This window comes from Mytilus edulis, chromosome 5, assembly GCF_963676685.1.
Source record: "Mytilus edulis chromosome 5, xbMytEdul2.2, whole genome shotgun sequence".
NCBI classification, from domain to species: domain Eukaryota; kingdom Metazoa; phylum Mollusca; class Bivalvia; order Mytilida; family Mytilidae; genus Mytilus; species Mytilus edulis.
In genome coordinates, this window is record NC_092348.1 from 82100596 (window position 1) to 82123747 (window position 23152).

General features: G+C 33.5%; 1 protein-coding gene across 5 annotated transcripts; it reads left to right on the forward strand.

Annotated features, from left to right (window-relative positions):
* Positions 1 to 2415: 2415 nt before the first annotated feature.
* LOC139524612 (uncharacterized) lies at positions 2416 to 21832 on the forward strand. 5 transcript variants are annotated; one of them, XM_071319551.1, is made up of 8 exons: positions 2416 to 2505; positions 4480 to 6666; positions 6902 to 7015; positions 7781 to 7915; positions 8774 to 9111; positions 10417 to 10573; positions 13263 to 13337; positions 19729 to 21832. In XM_071319551.1, exons 2-8 carry the CDS (start codon positions 4545 to 4547, stop codon positions 21729 to 21731), a joined length of 4944 nt encoding a protein of 1647 aa, XP_071175652.1. In that variant the 5' UTR covers positions 2416 to 2505; positions 4480 to 4544; the 3' UTR covers positions 21732 to 21832. The 5 variants fall into 5 exon arrangements, with proteins under 5 accessions (XP_071175652.1, XP_071175655.1, XP_071175653.1 ...); XM_071319554.1 differs by having other exon boundaries at positions 6902 to 6991; XM_071319552.1 differs by having other exon boundaries at positions 2439 to 2539.
* Positions 21833 to 23152: the final 1320 nt, after the last annotated feature.

The following is a 23152-nucleotide window of genomic DNA, read 5'->3' on the forward strand; positions in this document are numbered from 1 at the left end:
TGTACCGGTTCATACTTTTAAATGTTTATTTTTTTGTACCGGATCATACATTTAAATGTTTACATAGTGAATTTATAAATAACTTGAAAATGTATGTACAAGTCTAAAAAAAAATCTTTTTCTCGACTGTTTTTTTCTCTCTCTATTTTCTCTCTAATTAATAAAAAGAATATATATGTCTTAACTTAAGGGACTATGTTGGAATTTCAAGTGGTTGTTTATAGTAAACATTAGTCTAGTTTTTTAATCCTTTGTCTCAATGATTTATGTTCGCCTAAACACTTAATAACCTTTGGCTATGCACACTTTAACTCACTCATATCAACTACTTAGCAGAGGATCAACTTTTTCTTAAACATTTAGTACATAATGACATTCTTTTAGTATAAAAATCATTTGGGATATAGTTCCTCAATATAAAAATGTGTAGATTTTAAGACAATAATTAGTTCGGAATTAACTGCATATAAATAAAACAGGTCACAAATACGCAAGGTATGGATGAAATACTTCCCACTGGACATTTAGTTACATTCACCAATGATTGAACCAAATGGAAACTGTATTATCCCTGAATTTGAAACCGTGCAATTTTCAAGATGCATGCAAATGAGCATAATTTAACAGTTCACATTAAACACTAAACAAAACAAAGATTTAAATTTTCTCCACAGCAGACAGACATGTTATATGAATTTAAGAAACTCACATTTAAGCATACACACCTAGAATGGTTTTCAAAATACAAGTATCTCGGTATATATCTAAGCTCATCTGGCTCATTTATCAAAACTGTATCAGAAATCCTTAAAAGCTTTTTATAAATTGAAGAAAGTTTTTCGGAAGTAAATTTTAACATCAAAAAATTAAGGTATTCACGTTTAAATAACACTGCGAAGCCGTTTTTATTAAATGATAGTGAAGTATGGGGACTATTTAATCCTCTTTCCTAAAAGAAGAAAGCAGTATCTTCCAAGCTTACCCTGTAAGATACTTCACATATTTACTGAGTCAATTTATACTTGGGATGCACAAAAATAAACAACAAATGCTGTAGTTATATCTAAACTTGGTAGATTTCTAATCTTTTTCAATTTTATCAAAAGGAGGATATTATGTTGGTATCGATTAGGAAATTTATTAAGTAATTCTAATTAAAAGATGTATGAATACAATCTAAGAGACAACATCAAAATACTTTTACAAGTAATATTTCAAGAAAGTTCTTAATAATGACATTATAAATTCCTTAAAACCCATAGCCGTGTGCTCTGAAGAGAGTCAACAGTAAATAAGCATGTCACTACAACAGTTCCCCTGAATATTTAGTGGTTCATACTATGTATATGTATATATTGGCTACTCAACTTACTTACAACTTACAACTCCCGTTAGCGCCATGTGTCGCAAAGGGCGCTAATGGAAGCCTTCCATCTGAGACTGTCTGCTGCTTGTTGTGCTTCTCCCGATGTTCTTCATCCAAATTCTGTTCATTACATTCGTCTCCAAGTTTCCTTTGGTCATATATTTCTTTTTCATTGTGGTGTCCACGTCAAGGCGATTCTGCAATCATTCCATGGGTCCATCCTCAGGACTTGACATATATAACTCCGTCTCCTGGTCTTAATGGTGTTGGTGATGCTGCACATGTTGCTGGCTCTTTGGAACTGTTCTGTATTGGAAATCATAGTTAGCAAATATTCTCTTGAAGATTCTACGCAAGTTCTTCAAGTTGCTACGCAAACTGCGCACACATCCTTCAAAAGGCATTGTCAGTTTATTTAAGTCTTATGAGTTTGGATGACCCTTTTCTATTGTTCGCCTCTCTTTCTCAAATAATATTTCATCTCGGCTTCTACGACTATTTTTTTTCTGTGCTGTTATCTAATCTTGTTACATCGATAACAAGTAAATTGTTATTTTCTTTCTAATAAACATCTAAAAATAATGGTGTTAATTATTTTTGAAGAATCGAGATTTTTTGAATGTTTTGGTTAAGTTACGTGCTTTTGATGGCCCATTGAAAGTTATGGCTGTTCGACATGTACACTATGCTTCCACACAATATTCTAGCTTAGACAAAAGTTCTATTTTTATTCAAATGCTTCCTTAAAATTGAAAATTTAAATGCTGCAACTAAAACAAACGCTCTGGTTATCTCATCGATCTAAGCTAGCCAAGGATTGACTCGTTGAGCAAGTTGAAGTAGAGAATATAGTTGATGACAATAAAGTGCATTTTCTGTTTGCCAATTGTAGGCTTAAATTTGCCCATCACAAATACATTAATGTAAAATAATAAATAGAATTTTGTACATTAAATTTAAATAATCTATGTTTTCAAAATGGAAATTTAACTTCATGTACGTTTGTGTGTATGTAAGTTTTGGTATTTAGTCGTTTATTTAAACATTAGTGTTTTTCCTTATGACTAAAAATAGTAACAAATCTTGTCTAGGGATTTCTAGTTTCAACATTCCTTTCATTTTATACAAGGAAACATTATGTAAGATTTTATTATATGTTTGCCCAGAAATTTGGTAAAGTATTGTTTTTTACTTTTATATATCATTATTTTTTCATAAAAATTAATTAATTTATATTTTGTGTGTAAATCGAAAAGTACATGATAGTAATTTATCACTGAGTCAAAGTTTACTTTCAGTTTCGATTTCAATATATGACAATAGAAATTCTATCTTCTATTCAGTCAATGATACATGTATATAGGGAGGAAAGATTCTCCCTATGGCACACCCACGGAACCAACTATTATGTGTACATCAAGTTGCAAGGGGGAGGGGGGTGTCATTGAACGCACCTTCCCTTGTAATGAACAATATTAAAATTAAACACGAAAGTCATTGGCGTATAAGCGTGAATCCGTTTTCATGTGACCTTCAATTTAACACCTTCGCTAGAGATGGATTACTGTAACACACAACTTATGCGTGAAAAGGAAAAGAATGCCAGCATTGAAAGTGAAACAAGGGTATTAAACTATTTCATGGACTAATTCGATCCACAATAAAACAATGATTACCATATATTTTGAAAACTATACTATGTAATCAACCAGATCTGGAAAATCCACCTGCACGAGTTCACAACCTATTTATATCTATATTTTTTTTATTATTTATATCGGGTTATTATTATATTACCGCCGGTAGTCGTCGGAGGTCACATCGATGGTTATTAGATGACGTCTGGTCATAATTACACATAAAAATGTTACCTATTACCCAGTCCATGTATTGCAAATTGTTTATTTTATACCTTTTTATAATTTGGAAATGCGTTTTAGTATGTAATGAACAAAATATGAAAATTTGGGTCTAATCGGTGACCATGCATTCGACAGTTAATGCCCTCTTAATCTGTGGTTGATGGTTGTCTCACTGGCGGATCATATTACAATTAAATAGCGCAATAAAACGGATGTTTTCTAACATTGTTGAAATAGCCACACGAACGAATATATCGACATGCGTCACTGATGTCAATCGAGTTAGAGAGAGGATACATTTTTTTCTCTTTCGGAAATTTCTGCCATCGGTCATGACTGGCAATTCTTGACTACCGACACCACCAAAACTAATTTACCATGGGATGTACATAATCAAGTGATTATAACAACTGCTTGTTTCTTAATCCTAATTTTGAAAGTGTTTATAAAATATACTTGTATTATTCATAATAAAATATTGTTTTTACCAACAACTTAAAATAATCCTATCCAAATAAGTACAATATACAAAATTCAAGATGACAGCAATTATATAATTCAGTACAATAAGAAAAATACATACAATAAATATATTATGTTAAAACAGTAACAGTAACTAAATTTGAAAAAACAATATTGTATGCATTGTTTCAACTATTGGTGTTGCATGTAAGTAGTTTTCATATATGTGGAAATTTAATATATTAAAGAAGTTGTTTTTTAACAAACTGCAGTAAATATTTTCGATCGTCTGTATTCTAAACATATTGGGTTTTAGCATTTCAAATATGATAAAACCTAGATTATAAATGTTCTTCAGTCCAGTATCATTGTTGAATAATAAAATTGAGAAAGGAAATGGTGAATATGTCAAAGCGACAACCACCCGACCATAGAGCAAACAACAGCCGAAGGCAACCAATGGGTCTTCAATGTAGCGAGAATTCTTGAATGCTTACTTATGTTTCTGTTGTGTCGTTGTTCTCCTGTTATATTTGACGCGTTTCCCTTAGTTTTAGTTCGTAACCCGGATTTGATTTTTCTCAATCTATTTATGAGTTTCAAACAGTGGTATACTACTGCTGACTTTATTGTGCCCTTTATATGTCTTATTTTATGTGTGTCGCAAGGTTGCTGTTTCATTGAATCAGATGTATTCCTGACATCACTTTTTATTTAAATGATTTATTTAAACTTATCAATTCAAAGTTAAATACGAATACAATGTAATTTCATCTAATGTGGTTATAGGATATAGAAAAGATTGCACATAAAACATGGATAAAGGTTAACAGTATTGACGAAAAAGCAAAATAATGGACAATATTCAACGTCATCACCAAGTACACAGAGAAACGTTACCGAATAAAAACAGGATTCCGTTCTTTGACAATGGATTGTTATCTGATAGTAGTGATGAGGATTATAACCAAGGAAAACATCTAACATTTGTAAACAACATCAACGAAAATCGACCAAGGTCACACAGGAGTCAGAGGACACCCATTCAGTATAAAAATCAAACACCGTTCTTCAAAAACAACATTAAAACTGCAGATAGAATCAATTACACCGATGATGTCGGCGACTCAAAGAATGATCTCAAAGTTGTTAATAATGTCCGACCTGTTACATCAGAGAACTTCAAAAGATCCTCTGGTTTCTTTCCGAACGGCGATGAAAATGTTGACAGTTGTAGCGATGAAGATGAACCTCCAATTAACCATCTGACACATATAAACCGTATACAACAACATTCTTTAAGGAAAAATAGAGTTAATAAGTTGCCCAATGACGAAGGTAATCACGAAGAACATAATAATTTTGAAAATGAATCTTCTCATTGTTGGAACAATTTGCAGACAAACAATGACACTTCTGCGCATCCACTATATCGAAAATGGCAACCTGAAAGTAAAGATAACTATTGGTTAAGTAGCACAGACAGTACTACTTCGACATTATCATTTGAAAATGGATCAGTTGACGAAATGGACGATGAAAGATTTGTCTCTCTCACTTTTAAGAATGACTTGAAAAGTAAAAACCCTGCTGGCTACCAGAATCTTCAAACACATCCTTCTTTCGTGGCAGACGAGACAAAACCAGCGGCAAGCAGATTTTTTTTCAATAATTGTTCTGATGAAGACGAAGAGGACCACACTAACTTTGGTGAATTTTTAACTTGTAAAAATAAGTTCACACCATTAGGTCAGAATCATTTACCGATTAATAAATTCACAAACGTACAAACAAACGAACAGAACAATGATACCGAAAGAAAAAATCCATCAACAGAAACTTTCATACAAACAAGGGATATAGATGACCGTCAACCCATGGATCAGTATGACAACTCAAAGAGAGGAAATGTTGATTTAGCGCCAAAACAGTGTACTGCAACTACGAATGATACTGAAATTGTTAATGCATCTGACAACCAAAGATCTGGTATTCAACAGAAGAATACAACGACCATAAGTTACAATCGAAAGACAGAAGCATCACCATCTTCTGTACAACAAGCAGATACATATGGCCATGTGACTGAGGATCATAGGTTTAACGAGTCAAAGACATCTGACACTATAACACTAAGCTTTGAACTCAAACTCAATACCAGTAAAACACAGGCTACAATAGAAGAGGGCCGTAAGGGTGATGCAACATCATTAGTAGAACTTGAGAAAACCGTGACATCCAAAGCAAAAGTCTGTCAAGCCGATTTTTCTGAATTTAACGATGACGAAATTCAAAGAAAAATCAAATTAAATAGCCACCCTAATGAAGAAGTTGAAAAAAGCACAACAGAGTATATGCCTAGTATGTCCGACTTTTTCTGTAAACCAGATGTACATAAATCGTCAAACAATCACACTTTAGAACAAGAGAATGTTCAAAGTCGAGAAATAAAACCGAACAATCACCCTTTAGAACAAAGGAGTCTTCAAAGTCAAGAAATAAAACCAAACAATCATATTTTAGAAAAAGAGAGTCTTCAAAGTCAAGAAATAAAACGAAAAAATCACACTTTAGAACAAGAGAATGTTCAGAGTCGAGAAATAAAACCAAACAATTACCTTTTAGAACAAAGGAGTCTTCAAAGTCAAGAAACAAAACCAAATAATCAAAGCTTAGAACAGAGAAGTCTTCAAAGTCAAGAAATAAAACCAAGCAACCATTTTTTAGAACAAGACAGTTTTCAACGTCAAGAAATAAAACGAAACAATCAAAGTATAGAAAAAGGGAGTTTTCAAAGTCAAGAAATAAGACCCAACAAAGAAAATTTCGGACAGGGGAGTCTTCCAAGTCAAGAAATAAAACCAAACAATCACAGTTTAGAACAACGGAGTCTTCAAAGTCAACAAACAAAACCACTGATGACACAATATAATCCTTTTCGGACAACGTTCAACTCCGTGGGTCTTCGGTCAGAAGGTAACGTATGCTATTGTTTACCGTGTTATTTGCTAGAATAAAATATCAGTGAACATAAGAATGCATACTATTTGATACATTTATTTCCTCATGACTTCAAGTTCAAGTTTGAAGCAACTTTTCGAACTTTCAATGTCAAATTTGAACCAAAATACATTCTTTTCATTGTTTACTAGCTTGCAATGACAAATTAAACCAAATTACGTTTGTTAAATCGTATTCTTCTTATTTCAAGGTCAAACAATATTCGAAATGAGACTGAAGGACACCAAATTAAACCGTATTACGGGAATAGATAATGATGACGACGATTTGGAAATCGACGGTGAGAAATCTCATTCAAGTACTGGTAAGATCTGGCATAAACCTTGCCATGAATCAAACGACATTTCTGTACAAAGCTGTTGTATGTATGATGTTATTTCATTAAATATGAATGCATGTGTACAGAAAAGAAAAGTTTGATAAACATGCATGTACTGAATGAAGAATTCAGATTCATTGAATTAACAACATTATACAGCTCTTTTAAGGTACTAGTATGACAACAACCAAGAGGCGTTCCGAAATTTGATTTAATTTCCCTATAAAATGCAACCATCATCTGACATGAACGCATGTTTTCCTATGACAACTTCACAACAATGCTTTGGAACAAACATAAAAATTGATATAACTCGTCATTTCATGGTTGTAGCAAAATGTAATTATAAAAAATGAAACACTTTATAAATTGCATGCGCTTTTCTGGATTTGCCTTCAATATGATCAGTAACGCTCAAAGCCGAATATTTGAAGGCCAATGCTGTATGAGAACCGAAATAATAATTTTATAGGGTTGCGGAAGCGTTGATTCTGCGCACACTTATACTTATGATGCAATTCTGCTTCTGCGCTAAATACAAATGTGCTTCGGTCAACGCTTTAACACCCAATACAATTACAGAATGAAATATTTAAGTCGAAGATTGATTTTATGGGAACAAACTAAGGTTCGCGTGCAATCTCAAGACCTTGATATTTTTATTTTACGTGTATTGTTTATAACGTTTGCTATTTCATTATTATTTTAGGATTTACTAAATAAAAATGACTATATTAATGCCTTTCACAGAAAAGCAACGTAAAACTGAACCCACAAAGCTCCAAAAAGACAATATCAACTCTTCAGTAGTTAATAAGCCAAAGGAGAAAAGGTCACACACTAGAAGACAGTCCTCACAGGGAGAATATAAACACACGTGTACAGGTAACAATTGTATATCATGGGGTGAATTTTCCGTGGATTTACCGTGCTTCAATGTTGACCAGAAAAAACTAACCCTATTGTAATTCTGAAAATATTTGTAAACGAGATCCCTTTTCTTAAAGTAAGACAATTAGGGAGGGAAGGCTAAATAATGTTTTTCTAATATCTTCTATAGTATTTGTTTCCAATCTACTAGTACACTGAACTTTATAGATACTAGTATTTAACTTTTCGATTCAGTAATGAAGTTTTGTATTTGCGCCAGACGCGCGTTTCATCTACTAAAGACTCATCAGTGACGCTCGAATACAAAAGGTTAAAAAGGCTAAATAAAGTACAAAGTCGGAGAGCATTGGAGACTAAAAATTCCTAAAAGTTTCGCCAAATACAGCTTGGATGTTCCTGTGGTAGAAAAACCTTAGTATTAAAGAAATTTTGTAAACAGTTAATTTATAATTATGACTATATCAATGACAATTCATGCCAGCACAGAAGTACTGACTAGTGGGCTGGTGATACCCTCGGGGAATAAAAATTCCACCAGCAGTGGCATCGACCCAGTGGTTGTAAATAAACTCATCATAGTTACCAGGATTGAAATTTTGTATTTGCACCAGACGCGCGTTTCAGTAAGCCATTTGATATTCGTATTTAATTTTTCGATTCTGTGAGCCATTTACTTTTTCTATTTAACTTTTCGATTCAGTAATTAAGCCATTTGCTATTCGAATTTCAGTTTTTCGGTTTAGTAAGTTATTTGATGTTTCTATTGAACTTTTTGCTTAAACAAGCCCTTATATATATATCTATTTAACTTTTCCGTCTCGAAACTCAATCCAAACAATTATTCCGTTTCAGGGTGTGGTCGTAAAGATTGCGATGGAAACTTCATGAAGTTGTTAAGAGCAATGATCAAAACAGGTCGTCAGAAAGGTTTTGAGATCAGGAATGTTGTACCCGACGGAAACTGTATGTTTGCTGCTGTCATTGATCAACTTGAACTTCTAGATGATTGTCATACCAGTCCTTTTGCTCTTCGACAAGCATGTACCAAGTTCCTGGAGTGTAACCCGAACAGTGAAGACGGCACACCTTTCTGTCTTTTCCTTGATGCTGAGTCATGGGAAGAGTATTTGTCCAGGATTAGTCAAGAAGGACAGTGGGGAGATCATCTCATGTTACATGCAATAACAAATGTAGGTTTATTATTATATAATTTAATTTTGGATGTAACGCGTAGTCTAATTGGCAGACAGTTTTTCGTCTATCAGCTAATAGCCATAATTTTGTCATGTGACAGTAACGTTTTCTTATGATTCACGTAAAATCAAATTTAGAATTGAATTGTAAGGAATGACTAATATATTTTCTGCATTTTCGAAATAACGTTAAATGAGGTGCACATTTTAAAATAACCCGCTACTTTCTTGCCACTTTCCTGTAGGTACGAACTTAATTTATCTTGCTATAAAACCAGGTTTTACCAACCCTTTTCGTTGTAAATTACCTGTACCAAAACAGGAATATTACTGTTGTTTTTTTCACTCGTTCCGTTTTTTTATAACATTTGATTTTGTCGGTTTTTATGGATTCTCCTTACCTTGTAGTGCGGTTTTTATGGAATTCTCCTTACCTTGTAGTTCGGTATTTTTTATATAAACTTTTTTTTCGTATTATTTCAAAGTAAGGTGAGAATGCTGGTTGATCACATAAACTATCAAAGAAGACAAGAATAATTTACAACACACAAATGACCGCCTTTACCGTTTTTTTCTTCAAATATGTTAAACTTCCTCATTAAACTTTTTATTTATTAGTTGAATAGGTTGAATATCAGATACTCCAAGAAATTAGCTCAGTGAATGTTTTTATGGTTTGATATTATTAGTTACATAGTGTGCTAGTGACCTAATACGGTATATATGGGGTCAGTAAATTCCATATGGGGTGAGAGCGAAGCTCGAATCCCCATATGGAATTTACTGACCCCATATATACCGTATTACGTCACTAGCACACTATGTAACGAATTTATCTTACCGACTATCTTAACGTGTGAAATTAAGACTAGTGATTCTCAAAATGAGCAAGTCTTCAATACTGTTAGCACTAAGAAAATACTTCCATTGATCCTATCGTTATGCAAACAATAACGACTTGTAAGGTTTAAATGTGTTTTATGAATTTATTTCAATCTTAATGATCAATTTCTTCGTCTGTTGGAACTTTTAAGATTTTTTCTCAGTACCGTTTTGTTTTTTATAAAGGGACATAACACCATTACTCAACGTGTATGAAATAAGCCCCGCCCCATTCTTACCTAATAAGGCATATAAAGGGACGTAACTCCACTACTAACCGTGTATGAGATAAGCCCCGCCTCCCTACTAACCTAATATCAAATATACACGGTTTGCACGCGGACTCTTTTAACCAATCATATTCCTGGAAATGTATAGGAGGTAAGATAAATTAAAATACTGTTTACACTTCTTTTACAGGTAACAAATAGAAATATAACAATTATAAATGGAGAGGACGAAAAGAAATGGACCACTTTACATCCCCTGTTAAAAGATTCTGCAAAACAAGATCCACTGTATCTAGGTCACGTGGGAGAACTTCATTATGTCAGCATGAGACCAATACCTCAGAAAGGTAAGCATTTACATTGCAAATGCAAGAAATAATTGCAAAATATGAAATATGTTTTAATCTTTTGTCATGCATTGTAAGATTGTACATATAAAAACAAAATGTTTGCTCCACTATTGCATGCATACTTGTATTTTCATAACGAAGTTTGGAGTCACTTAGGCGACGATTCCCTCACACGATTCTGAAAACACTTTTAAGGTACCTTTGTCTTCACTAGATTCGTTATTATACATATCTGTAGTTCTTATGAAGATTTTCAAGAAAGTTTAGGTTAATATACGTATTATGATTTAAGTTGACAGTTGTAATATTGACGTCTATGAGCAAATAGTTCGTGCATGTTCCCAGAGGAGAACAACTTAACAATGAATTTAAAAGGCATGTCCTGTAACAGGGGTGAACCGAAATGTGGGGCAGGTAATTGGACTTCTATTAGAAAATGAGGTAATATGGATAGTGAAAGAAATTATACCTTGCAATAGGCTACATAGGTTCCCCTTAATGAGTTATTGCATGAGTGGTATTTATGAAGACTCATTAAAGTGTTCGTTGAAAACGATGTCATCAGTTTTATTTATTTGCAAGATTTTGTTAGACACGAAGCCTTCGGTGTAAAGTATCATGAAAGTCCGGAGCATGCACGTATAAGGACCCGTCTTAAGACATCGGCAAGCTTATAGTATCATAAGATCGGAGTTATGCCGCTTTAATTGTTTGACGACTACAACTAAAACTGACGAAATTGGCAGATAACCCAATCTTTAAATTTCATCATGAAGAATCAGTTATTGCGAGTTATTGCGAGCAACTAAAAATAAGTTGCATATCATTTTTAATTGAAATACTTGAGAATGTATAAAAAAAAACACAAAAAAAAACATTGGTACTTACGGTACACAATTTCAGTTTTCAATATTTTTTTGGAAGCTGCCTGAAATGAAAACAATCAAAACTTTATAATATTAATTTTCAATTTACACATACAATGAAGTGAATTGATTTATGTATGATTTAAGTCACAAAAAATGATAATATAGATATCTATCATCATGAACGTATCCGAAATTTGCTATGTGTGTATACGAAAACAAGGAAATATTAAATAAAGTTCATAAGTGCTGTTATTTAATCCTTTTAATGTGCTTTTCGTATGCACTGGAAATAAGTGTTTTCCACTTTATATTGGGAACATACAACAGATTTTACATATCAACTTAAGGAGGTTTCAACTTCCTCTTACTTGATGTTTTTCCACCAATAGTTTTATGAATTTTATTAAAAATACTTAAAAGTCATCCAAAATGAAAGATATTTAAAGAGTATTTCTTTGCTGTAAAATTTAAAAAATGATTATATAATTGCTCATGCGCTGTGAATTCGGTAGCATATATGTTTATTTTACGAAGTACTGAAGCACAGGCTCCACATCTTTTATAGCCACACAAATAATAGTGGACGGGGTTTAGCATATCTGTAAGCAACCATCCCATAGCCTTGGACATTCAGATAACATAACATTGCAAGAAAACCTGTAAAAATATAAATCGGGAATGGTTTGACAAAGTAACTGTTGGAAGCAAGGTTGTCGTTGGTTCACGTCTATCTTTTTTTTTCTTTCATAAATTGATTTGTTATAAATTTGGTCGTTGGTTGTCTCACCTGACTTTTTTTCACATTTTCATGTCTATATAGGTAGATCTTTCTTCGTTTTCTTTTCTTAGCTGATATGAAAGGGAAAGGGAATGCGTTTACATTTGGTCTGTAGCTTCATTATGTTGATTTTTAGCAGGTACGCAATTTCAACTGCATTGAAGACACTTGTTGTTTGTGTGATATTTTAAAACACTTGATTGAATATGTAAATTTGGTAAATTTGGGAACTGTAATCTCTGATCGTTGTTTGAACAGAAACTGCACATTTCAATGTTTTACAACCGAATGCATTTCAATAGGTTCGATCCCCGGCTCTGTTCAAAAGTCCTGAATTGGTGTTTCGGCTTCGATGAACACGCGTTATTAACTGAGTATCAGAAAAGACTGGTCGGCTTTGAGTTAATATATCATGTAAGCGTATGCTGAGCGTAGGGTTATATAAAAGTCTTTCTAAGAAATGGAGCTTGCTAGCATTTTAAGAAATCAGTTCAGTCGTTCTACAACAAATCACTTTTTAAGTTGATATTATATCAACATGTTAACGTAAAAATAAACATGTTATAACTGACAATTTCTTTGGATAGTAACATATCAATCAAACGATCATCATTTAAGAATTGAATGCTCTTTTTTGTAACTTTATAGGGGTGTAAAGGCGTTGACCGAAGTACATTTTGTATGAAGCGCGGAAGCGCTTCATACTAAAATGTGCGCACGGTCAACGCTTTTACACCCCTATAAAGTTACAAAAAAAGCATTCAATACTTATAATTACATTTTTACCTATAGGATCATGAAAACACGCCTTTTATCAAGGTTTTATTTCATTTACCTGTGCACTTTATTGTGGGACCTCGTGTTATCATGAATGAAAAGTTGCATTGTGTAATGCAATTGATTAAGGAATGTCTCGAGATTGCTAGTTAGCCAATCAGAATAACGTATTATAACGAAACATACATCTAATGTAATTATATCTTTATGATTATTTCTTAAATACATATCGAGATGTACAACGAATGTTATTTTATTTCAGAATCTGAATTCCAGGATGATGAATATACATCTATTGATCTGTATAATATAATGCCAAGTCTTCCAAATTTAGAAGGTATGCTTTATTTCTGAAGTTTAAGGATGTTCGATCCTCTAATTTTTTTAATTGTTTTTGCCAGATATTCGCCCAATAACCCCCGCCTCTTTTACCATTATAATTTGATTACTTATAGTTTAAAATATCATCTTTGAACATCTTTTAATATCCTTGATATTTTTTCATAGTTTTGAAAGAAAATATGTGCCAATGTTAGATGAATGAAAATCTAGAAAGAATTAATCAATGACTTATTTATATCTCCAACACAAGAACACGGACACATTATTTTTTTCTGCTTTTCCAGTTTCTTTATTTATATTCAATCAATTTGTTACAGTCTTTAATTTAAAATGCTAGTTATTTTAAAACAGAGTAGCGAACATCCTTAACCGATTAAAGGGAAATCACACTATTGTTTATACGCATCGCTCTCGGCGCCGCTATAGTGTCGTGACTGTATTATGACGTCGCCGTTTTCGAGTCCGTCGTAAAGGTTGCTAATTTATGAAATAGCGAGCCGCTCGAAGGGACATTCCACTAAAGCAGAAGAAATGATAATGGACAAATCATATGTTTTACAACTAATATGTTGTACTAGCGAGTTTCTTGATTGCATTGGAGTTTACGGAATACAAAATAATGTGCAAATACTGCAGAATAAAAAGCAAAAAAAACCCCAATGATTAGAGAATGATGAGGTGCTGAAATATAAAGAATAAAAAATATTGGTAACACAAAATAAACATTAGTAAATGCATGACCCTCTATCCAGACCATTATCATGATAAAAAGGATCTAACAATACAAAACACATAATCATCATGCATAATCAACACTAAGAACGTCGGTGACATATACTTTTTATACGACCGCAAATTTTGAAAAAATTTTCGTCGTATATTGCTATCACGTTGGCGTCTGCGTCGTCGTCGTCGTCGTCGTCGTCGTCGTCGTCGTCGTCGTCGTCGTCCGGCGTCCGAATACTTTTAGTTTTCGCACTCTAACTTTAGTAAAAGTGAATAGAAATCTATGAAATTTTAACACAAGGTTTATGACCATAAAAGGAAGGTTGGTATTGATTTTGGGAGTTTTGGTCCCAACATTTTAGGAATAAGGGGCCAAAAAGGGCCCAAATAAGCATTTTCTTGGTTTTCGCACCATAACTTTAGTTTAAGTTAATAGAAATCTATGAAATTTTGACACAAGGTTTATGACCACAAAAGAAAGATTGGGATTGATTTTGGGAGTTTTGGTTTCAATAGTTTAGGAATAAGGGGCCAATAAAGGGCCCAAATAAGCATTTTTCTTGGTTTTTGCACAATAACCTTAGGTTAAGTAAATGGAAATCTATGAAATTTAAACACAATGTTTATGACCACAAAAGGAAGGTTGGTATTTATTTTGGGAGTTTAGGACCCAACAGATTAGGAATTAGGGGCCAAAAAGGGACCCAAATAAGCATTTTTCTTGGTTTTCGCACTATAATGTTAGTATAAGTAAATACAAATCTATGAAATTTAAACACAAGGCTTATGACCATAAAAGGAAGGTTGGTATTGATTTTGGGAGTTTTGGTCCCAACAGTTTAGGAAAAAGGGGCCCAAAGGGTCCAAAATTAAACTTTGTTTGATTTCATCAAAATTGAATAATTGGGGTTCTTTGATATGCCGAATCTAACTGTATATGTAGATTCTCAACTTTTGGTCCCGTTTTCAAATTGGTCTACATTAAGGTCCAAAGGGTCCAAAATTAAACTTAGTTTGATTTTGACAAAAAATGAATCGGTTGGGTTCTTTGATATGTTGAATCTAAAAATGTACTTAGATTCTTGATTATTGAAGTTTTTTTGGTCCAGTTTTCAAATTGGTCTACATTAAGGTCCAAAGGGTCCAAAATTAAACTTTGTTTGATTTCATCAAAAATTGAATCCTTGGGGTTCTTTGATATGCCAAATCTAACTGTGTATGTAGATTCTTCATTTTTGGTCCTGTTTTCAAATTTCAAATTCTACATTAAAGTCCAAAGGGTCCAAAATTAAACTAAGTTTGATTTTAACAAAAATTGAATTCTTGGGCCTCTTTGATATGCTGAATCTAAACATGTACTTAGATTTTTGATTATGGGCCCAGTTTTCAAGTTGGTCCAAATCAGGATCTAAAATTATTATATTAAGTATTGTGCAATAGCAAGTCTTTTCAATTGCACAGTATTGTGCAATGGCAAGAAATATCTAATTGCACAATATTGTGAAATAGCAAATTTTTTTTTAATTAGAGTTATCTTTCTTTGTCCAGAATAGTAAGCAAGAAATATCCTATTTGTGCAATAGCAAGAATTTTTTTTAATTGGAGTTATCTTTCTTTGTCCAGAATCAACTTAAATCTTTGTTATATACAATATACAATGTATATACACTTTTTACTACCAACTGATAAATTTAAATAATCTTTACCATTCAGTGATAACAAGCAGTTTTTTTACATCTTAATATTTTATGATGTATTTAAATGAGTAGTTATTGTTGCAAACTCCATTAGAAATTTGAATTGATATCAGTTTTGAAAAAGGGAAACGGGGATGTGAAAAAAAAGGGGGGGGGGGGGTTAAATTTTTCTCATTTCAGATTTCATAAATAAAAAGAAAATTTCTTCAAACATTTTTTTGAGAGGATTAATATTCAACAGCATAGTGATTTGCTCAAAGGCAAAAAAAACCTTTTAAGTTCATTAGACCACATTCATTCTGTGTCAGAAACCTATGCTGTGTCAACTATTTAATTTTAGATTTAAAAAGTTTGAAGAAGAAATCTTTAATTGATTTGTAAAATCTTGGCATTTGTTTTGTGTAAAAAAAACCCATGTAATGTCAAAAATTTGATCACAATCCAAATTCAGAGCTGTATCATGCTTGAATGTTTTGTCCATACTTGCCCCAACTGTTCAGGGTTCGACCTCTGCGGTCGTATAAAGCTGCGCCCTGCGGAGCACCTGGTTTTATTTTCTTATTTATATGTTCAATATCTAATTGAATTCTCAATTTAAATAAATTCTATGGACGGGTCATTTACTGATCTTGACCTTAAGTGCAAAAATGAAAATGCTACTCGAAACGGACAAAATGTATGGCAAAAAAAATAGCCGAAAGTGGTCATGAAATGTCACAACTTTGGCAGCATATCGCCTTGATGCGGTATGTAGGGTTCAGCGTATATTTTCGGGGGTGGGGGGATACTAATAGACCATAAGCAACAGCATGTTAGCGTACAGCTTCCGGATCTGTAATTTGTAGTTTTCTGTCCAACAGAGGGTTGTAAATAAGAACAATGAATTTCAATTTCCAGTTTTCTCATATCACATGCATGAAACTTCATAACTATAGTCTTCTATACTACATGTATAAATAATTCATCAAACATCTCATTTCATATTAGTATTTATCCGGCTTAGCCTGTCGGGTTTTTACAATGCAGAGTTAAAATTCATATGTTCTAGTTCTGAATATGCATTAAACTTGCCACTGGACATACATATGTGAAGTGCTATTTGAAAACGTTATTTATTTCACATTTGACGACAGAAATGATCCAAGTGTCGTCCATCTTTCCCAAATGTTCCTTAATGATATCTAACGCCTCTGAACCCTGAACAGATGGGGCAAATTTGGATACTATATTCAAGCTTGATACGGTCTAAATTTTGATTGTGATCAAATTTTTGACATAATATAGGTTTCTGACACAAAATAAATGTGGTCAAAGGTATTAAAATATGTTGTGCAATACTGTGCATTTTGAGATTTCCTCTTGAGATATTTCGAAAAATTTGCAGAAAAAAATATGAAACGCCACCCCCACCCCTCTTAGAGTAATTACCCTCAAACTCAATCACAGCCTTCCCTTTGTGGTATGAAACCTTGTAGTACAATTTTAGATAGATCCATACACTTAAACACAAGTTATTGTAAAATAGTAAACTTAGAAAAATGTTTGTGTTTGGCCCCTAGTTCCTGATCGTTTGGAGCAATTACATGTACCCCCAAACTCAATTTCAACCTTTCATTTGTGATATTGAACCTTGTGGTACAATTTCAGAAAGATTCATTACTCCTTAATGCCATATTAGAAATTTATGAAAATCAAAAAGGAATTTACATCAACAGATAAATGTATAAACAATTTAGCAAAGTTGTATGAGAATTGGTGAAAGCGTTATTGAGTTATAATTGTCCGAAAACTTGAAAATTCCCCCTTTTTTAATGAATAAAACCCTGTAACTCGGAAACGTAAAATCAAAATTCATAAAAAAACGAAAGGGAGCTCACGTCAATAGATATAAATAATCCCGCAAAGTTTAATGCCAAATGGTTAAAGCGTTTTTCAGTTAATGTCCGACATATTGACGACGGACGAACGGACAGAGGTATACCATCATACGTCCCGTAACCAGTCGTATAAAAATTCAACACGTTCGATACATTTGGCATTACAAGTCTCTAACAAGAGAAATATTTAACACACACACACACACGCATGTATTAATGTTGAGTTATATACATGTCTCACAGAGTACTGCTAAACTGTAACAAACACATTAATGGTCCGTCTGGTGAAAGAATATTCGACTCATATAGACAAATGTTTTGTGCTGATGTTCATGTAATATTTGCCACTGAAAGTTTTGCAAAAATCAAGAAAACAATGGGGGAAAAACAAACAAAAAACTAGTAATAATAGTTCAGATGTAAGTCAGAACTTCGGTACTGACATGATTTAACCAACTTTACTAAAATTGTCCGTTTATAAAGTGCCGAGTTTGTGGCTATTTAAGCACGGCATTTCAGGTTTTAAATCCCGGTGCAAATGGACAGGTTAGTGAATTTATTCTGTTTGTAGTCTAAATGGAACGTGTTACTTTTCAGCCCAGATACCCTCAATTTTCCGGAGTAGAAGGTTCTTGATCTGCAAGCCATAATTTTTTTCTTTAATACGGCATGAGGCACACATTCGTTTTTCCTATACAACAAATGCAATTATTTTTTTTAGATGACTTCAACTTTGACAATTACTTTATAATTAACTGTTACTTTATGTTTTTAGCAATGAATAATCAAAATACCTTGAAAAAATGTTATTACATTTTTAGTGAAAAGGTTTAACCCAATAGTTCCAAGTATTGCAAGAAATGCTGCTATGCCAGCAACGTCGTTCTATAACGTTAAGAGAAAAAGTTATAATTCCCGCCATAAATCGATAATAAGATTATTTCTGTTGTAGCGGATTTAAAACATCGGTGACCCCCCTTTTTTATTTATGCTTTTAAAATCTCCCCTGAAGCTACAACTTATGCAGAAGTTTGAAGGAAAAAACATTAGTAGATTTATTTTTATTTCAAGAAAAATCTATAATAAAGGCAATTAAAAATGGCGGGAAATGTAAAAAGGCCTTACAAAATAAGGAAACTGAGAAAAATAAATGTGTATAAGATAACAGTTACAATTGACTGTTTTAGTTCAACCAGTTAAACATCGTTTTTCAATAATTTTGCCTTCTTTTAGCATTTCCGAGCGCTATTTCTATATTACGGTATAACGCAATTCTTTACTTTTTGATGACGTCATATCTCGAAAACAACATCGGTGACCCAAATTTTTTTTCCGCCTAAAATATTGAAATAAGTATGATCTGTCTAAATGCAAAATTTCAATGAATTATTATTAGTAGTTTAAATAGTGTGATTTCCCTTTAGATATCCACTCATTAACCCCGACATATTCAACGACAGAGAATAATATTAACACAGACAATATACACATCATAACAATAAACTGCCAAGTGAACATTAACAATTCAAAAAATTATAGTTTTACTAAAATTTCCTTTCTTTGCTAAACACGTAAATAAAACGAAGTATAAAATTGAGAATGGAAATGGGGAACATGCCAAAGAGACAACAACCTTACCAAAGAGCAGAAGGCCACCATTGGGTCTTCTATAATCCTGCACCTGGTGGCGGGCTTCCGCTGTCCCCTAATGTGTATTAGTTCAGAGAAAATGGACGTCATACTTAACTCATGAACATTTAAATGAACTTAATTAAAAAAACAACATACAACACTTAAAAAGGCCAGAGGCTCCTGACTTGGGACCGGTGCATAAATGCGTTTGGGTAATTATGTTCAGTGAGCAGTACGCACGGTATGCTAACTATTGCACTGTCAATTGTATTGCAGTTGTTTTTGCGGTTACTGAAAATTGATTTGAAAATTGAAAGATTTCTAATTCGCTGTGTTCATGTCTTGTTGATATAAGTTCCTTATAACTACTTCTATAAATTCCACTTGCACATGTACTGCATTGCATTTTTTTTGTGACTGCTTATCTTGTTTTTTTTTGTGTTTTTTTTTATAGAAACTGCTCATGAAGATATGTTTCTTGAGGACTACATTGATCCTTGGAGTGAAATACCTGCAGTTCATTTTACATTTCTTGTAAAACAGTTTATTCCCATTAAAGCTACAATCAAGTATGCAGATAGTATGTGCCATCAGGCTTTTGCGCTTGAATCGTCAAGTGACGACTTTGTAGGGGGTTCCAATAGTTCATTTCAATTAAAAGCAATCGGAGATGTAGTCGAAGGATTTTTTGTTACACTTGACGGAAAACCTGAGGATGATTGTTTTGGATTCTGGGTGGACGTTGGAATTATATGCTCACTGACCATTTGCATAGCATATCCTCAGAACTTTGAGAACACTGGAACTATTGACCAATCTGACGTCACTGTTTGTACTAGAAGTACTCATTCAGGATATGCAAGGCTTTTAGCTCGATATCCAGATACGTGGGGATTTAAAAGAAAAGCCGAAGGTGGAAGGACCTACTACATTCCTAACACACATGACAAGTTCGAAGATTCTAGTGTAACAAAGCGAATCAAAGACCAATATGCAAATCAAAACCCGATGATTGTTCATTTATTTTCCAAGAAATATTCTGGTATATATAGCCCGTTTTGGCCAGAAGGAGCCATGGCCTGGCGGTCACGTTCTAGAGATGCAAACTGGCCATCACCAGACCTTATAGAATCCATTGTAAGTGAAGGTGTTTATTATATTGGTAATCCACACTCCAACAGCCCCAAACCTGATATAGAATTTCAAATCTGTTTCGGTGTTGCGGAACGACGACTTGCAAATGAAGCACTATCCAAAGAACAGAGATACTGTTTTATAGTTTTCAAAGCATTGGTGAGCCATACCTTGATGGGAGACGAATCAATCGAATCTGCTCATTTAAAAAGCGTGTTTTTCTCATGTTGCGAACAAGTTCCACAACAGTATTGGTCATCCAGAGTAAGCGGATGTATTTTGTATTTAATTGACACTTTAACTAGACAGATAGACAATGGAAATATACCAAATTACTTCATTTCATCAAATAATATGATAGACCATCTCTCACAGGAACAATTACAGGGAGTTCTTGGGAAGCTACAGAATCTTCGGACTAATCCTCTAATAGCCTTGTACAGCATAGCCTACCAGAATATGGTTACAAACGCAGATGAGATCTATCAAGATATACGTATGGACATCGAGGACTTTCATGAACATAAAAGTGTCCGACATTCGGTTATCTTTGCATTGGTACCAGCTAAAATTAAGCAAGCCGCAAAATATATAGAACGTAATAGTTTCGATGTAGCGATAGAAATTATACAAGAGGCCCACGAGGATAGATTGTTAGTAAGTACATGTGAAGATAACATTCCGTTTGTAGCTTTCGTTACGGAAGTGACAAACAGCTTTGGATTGACCAAACAATGGTGGTTATGTGTCCATGCCGACGAAACTCTTGGAACAGCTCTAGCTGCAGAACTAAGCTTGCTCCACAGTCCCATGCCGCTTCACGAAATCGTTGGGACTGAAACTGCTGATCGATATGGAGACCTTTTGATTCCGAGGCCTTTAGCTGAAAGTCTCTGTTCACTTTGCTATGACTTCTACATTTACCTTTCACTAAAACACCGAAAGAAGAAGGCAGTAGCATTCCTCGTGAAGGCGAGACAGGTTTTCATCCATATCAACCAATTTGGAACTATTCAACAAGACTTCCCGTGTACAATAGATCCAGAGGATTTCAATTTGCATCATATATTCAAAATATACAGATCTCTTGTTCAAAGTTTTATTATGACTACATCATCTGAGTCTTTGTGTGCCCTACGACTAGACGAAATTGCCATGGAAACACAGGCAATAAGTGAAAAAGTTAATACCGAAGAGGCGTACACTATCTTGTTATTGATGTGGAAATTCTTAGGAAATACAGAGAAGTTTAATGCGGTATCTGCAATACTTGACCGATTTGCTGCACAAACACCAACAGGAACTCAGCAGATCTCATCGTAGAGTTTGTTAACTTATGTGTGATTGAGGTGTAAATATGTTAAACTCTTTTGAACGTTTCAGTTTTATGAATGTTTTATATAAATAAAGTCTTATTTACATTTTCCCGAATGAGATTGGAGTACATAAGGAGAGAAACATACATCTAATGGCTGATGTAAAACCTGGTCATACTGCTCCGATTTTATTAACCTACTCCCTATAGAAGATATTGGTCTTGGATATGATGTTTTGGTTTTATCATTTATTTGGTGTGTATGTACCTTTTATCATGAACACTTTGATAGGTATATAGGACTTTGAATGGAAAAAAAGATCAGCAAGTTTAGATCTACAAATAAGTTAAATTGGCCAAAATATTCAGTCTACACCTTGTAGGAATTATTGTCCATAAAATGACAAATTTATCATTTTAGTTTTTGTTTTTGCCTATTATCTTGAAAAATATAAAAGATAAGTAGAAACTTGTCAACAAGACAACCCCTACAAATAGGTCATCATAAATGAAATTGTCAGTTGTTTTCTTGGGGGAATAATGGACATTAATTGACGAATTTTACCCTTCATGTGTTCTGGAACATATAATTAGTTATCAAGGGTACACGGCTTATTATTTGATACGCCAGACGCGCGTACTGTCTACACGAGGCTCATCAGTGACGCTCAGAGCAAAATATTTAGAAAGCCCTAACAAGTACAAAATTGAAGAGCATTGACAACCTAGAATTCCAAAATATTTGTGCCAAATACGGCTACAGTAATCTATGCTTTGGATAAGAAACTCCTAAGTATTTCGAATAATTCATACTTTAGCAAACGGTAAATTTATAAAAGTGACCATATAATTAATACTCATGTAAACACCGAAGTGCTGACTACTGGGCTGGTTATACCCTCGGGGACGAAACGTCCACCAGCTGTATAGGATTGAGAGAAACTGTAAACAAACAGACATTATCAGCAGTACAAGATCTACAAAAATGAGATTTCAGACTATCATGTTGAAGTGTACCCATATTTTAACTATTATATTATTGTGTCTGGTTATTTAACGCATCAATGTAAAAATATCGGAAATTGATGAGACTGTCATTAAAGTGAGAGGGTTAGCGCTATAGAACCAGGTTTAATCCACCATTATCTACATTTGAAAATGCCTGTACCAAGTCAGGAATATGACAGTTTTTGTCCATTCGTTTTTGATGCGTTTTGTTATTTGATTTTGCCATGTGATTATGGACTTTCCCAATTGATCTTCCTCTAAGTTCAGTATTTTTGTGATTTTACTTTTTTCCATTGTTTAAGGTGCACACTGACCTCTGTTGAACCTCGTTTTAAATACATAGAAAATATTTCCTAGCAATAAGAAACATATTTTATTTCCATTGTAAAACGTTGATTTTCTAAATTTCTAATAGTCTCTC

Excerpts from the sequence above, each read along its gene's own strand:
- LOC139524612 (XM_071319551.1), top strand. The coding sequence starts at position 4,545 with ATGGACAATATTCAACGTCATCACCAAGTACACAGAGAAACGTTACCG. Across the intron at positions 7,916-8,773 it reads ATATAAACACACGTGTACAG|GGTGTGGTCGTAAAGATTGC; the intron begins GTAACAATTGTA and ends ATTCCGTTTCAG. Across the intron at positions 9,112-10,416 it reads TGTTACATGCAATAACAAAT|GTAACAAATAGAAATATAAC; the intron begins GTAGGTTTATTA and ends CTTCTTTTACAG.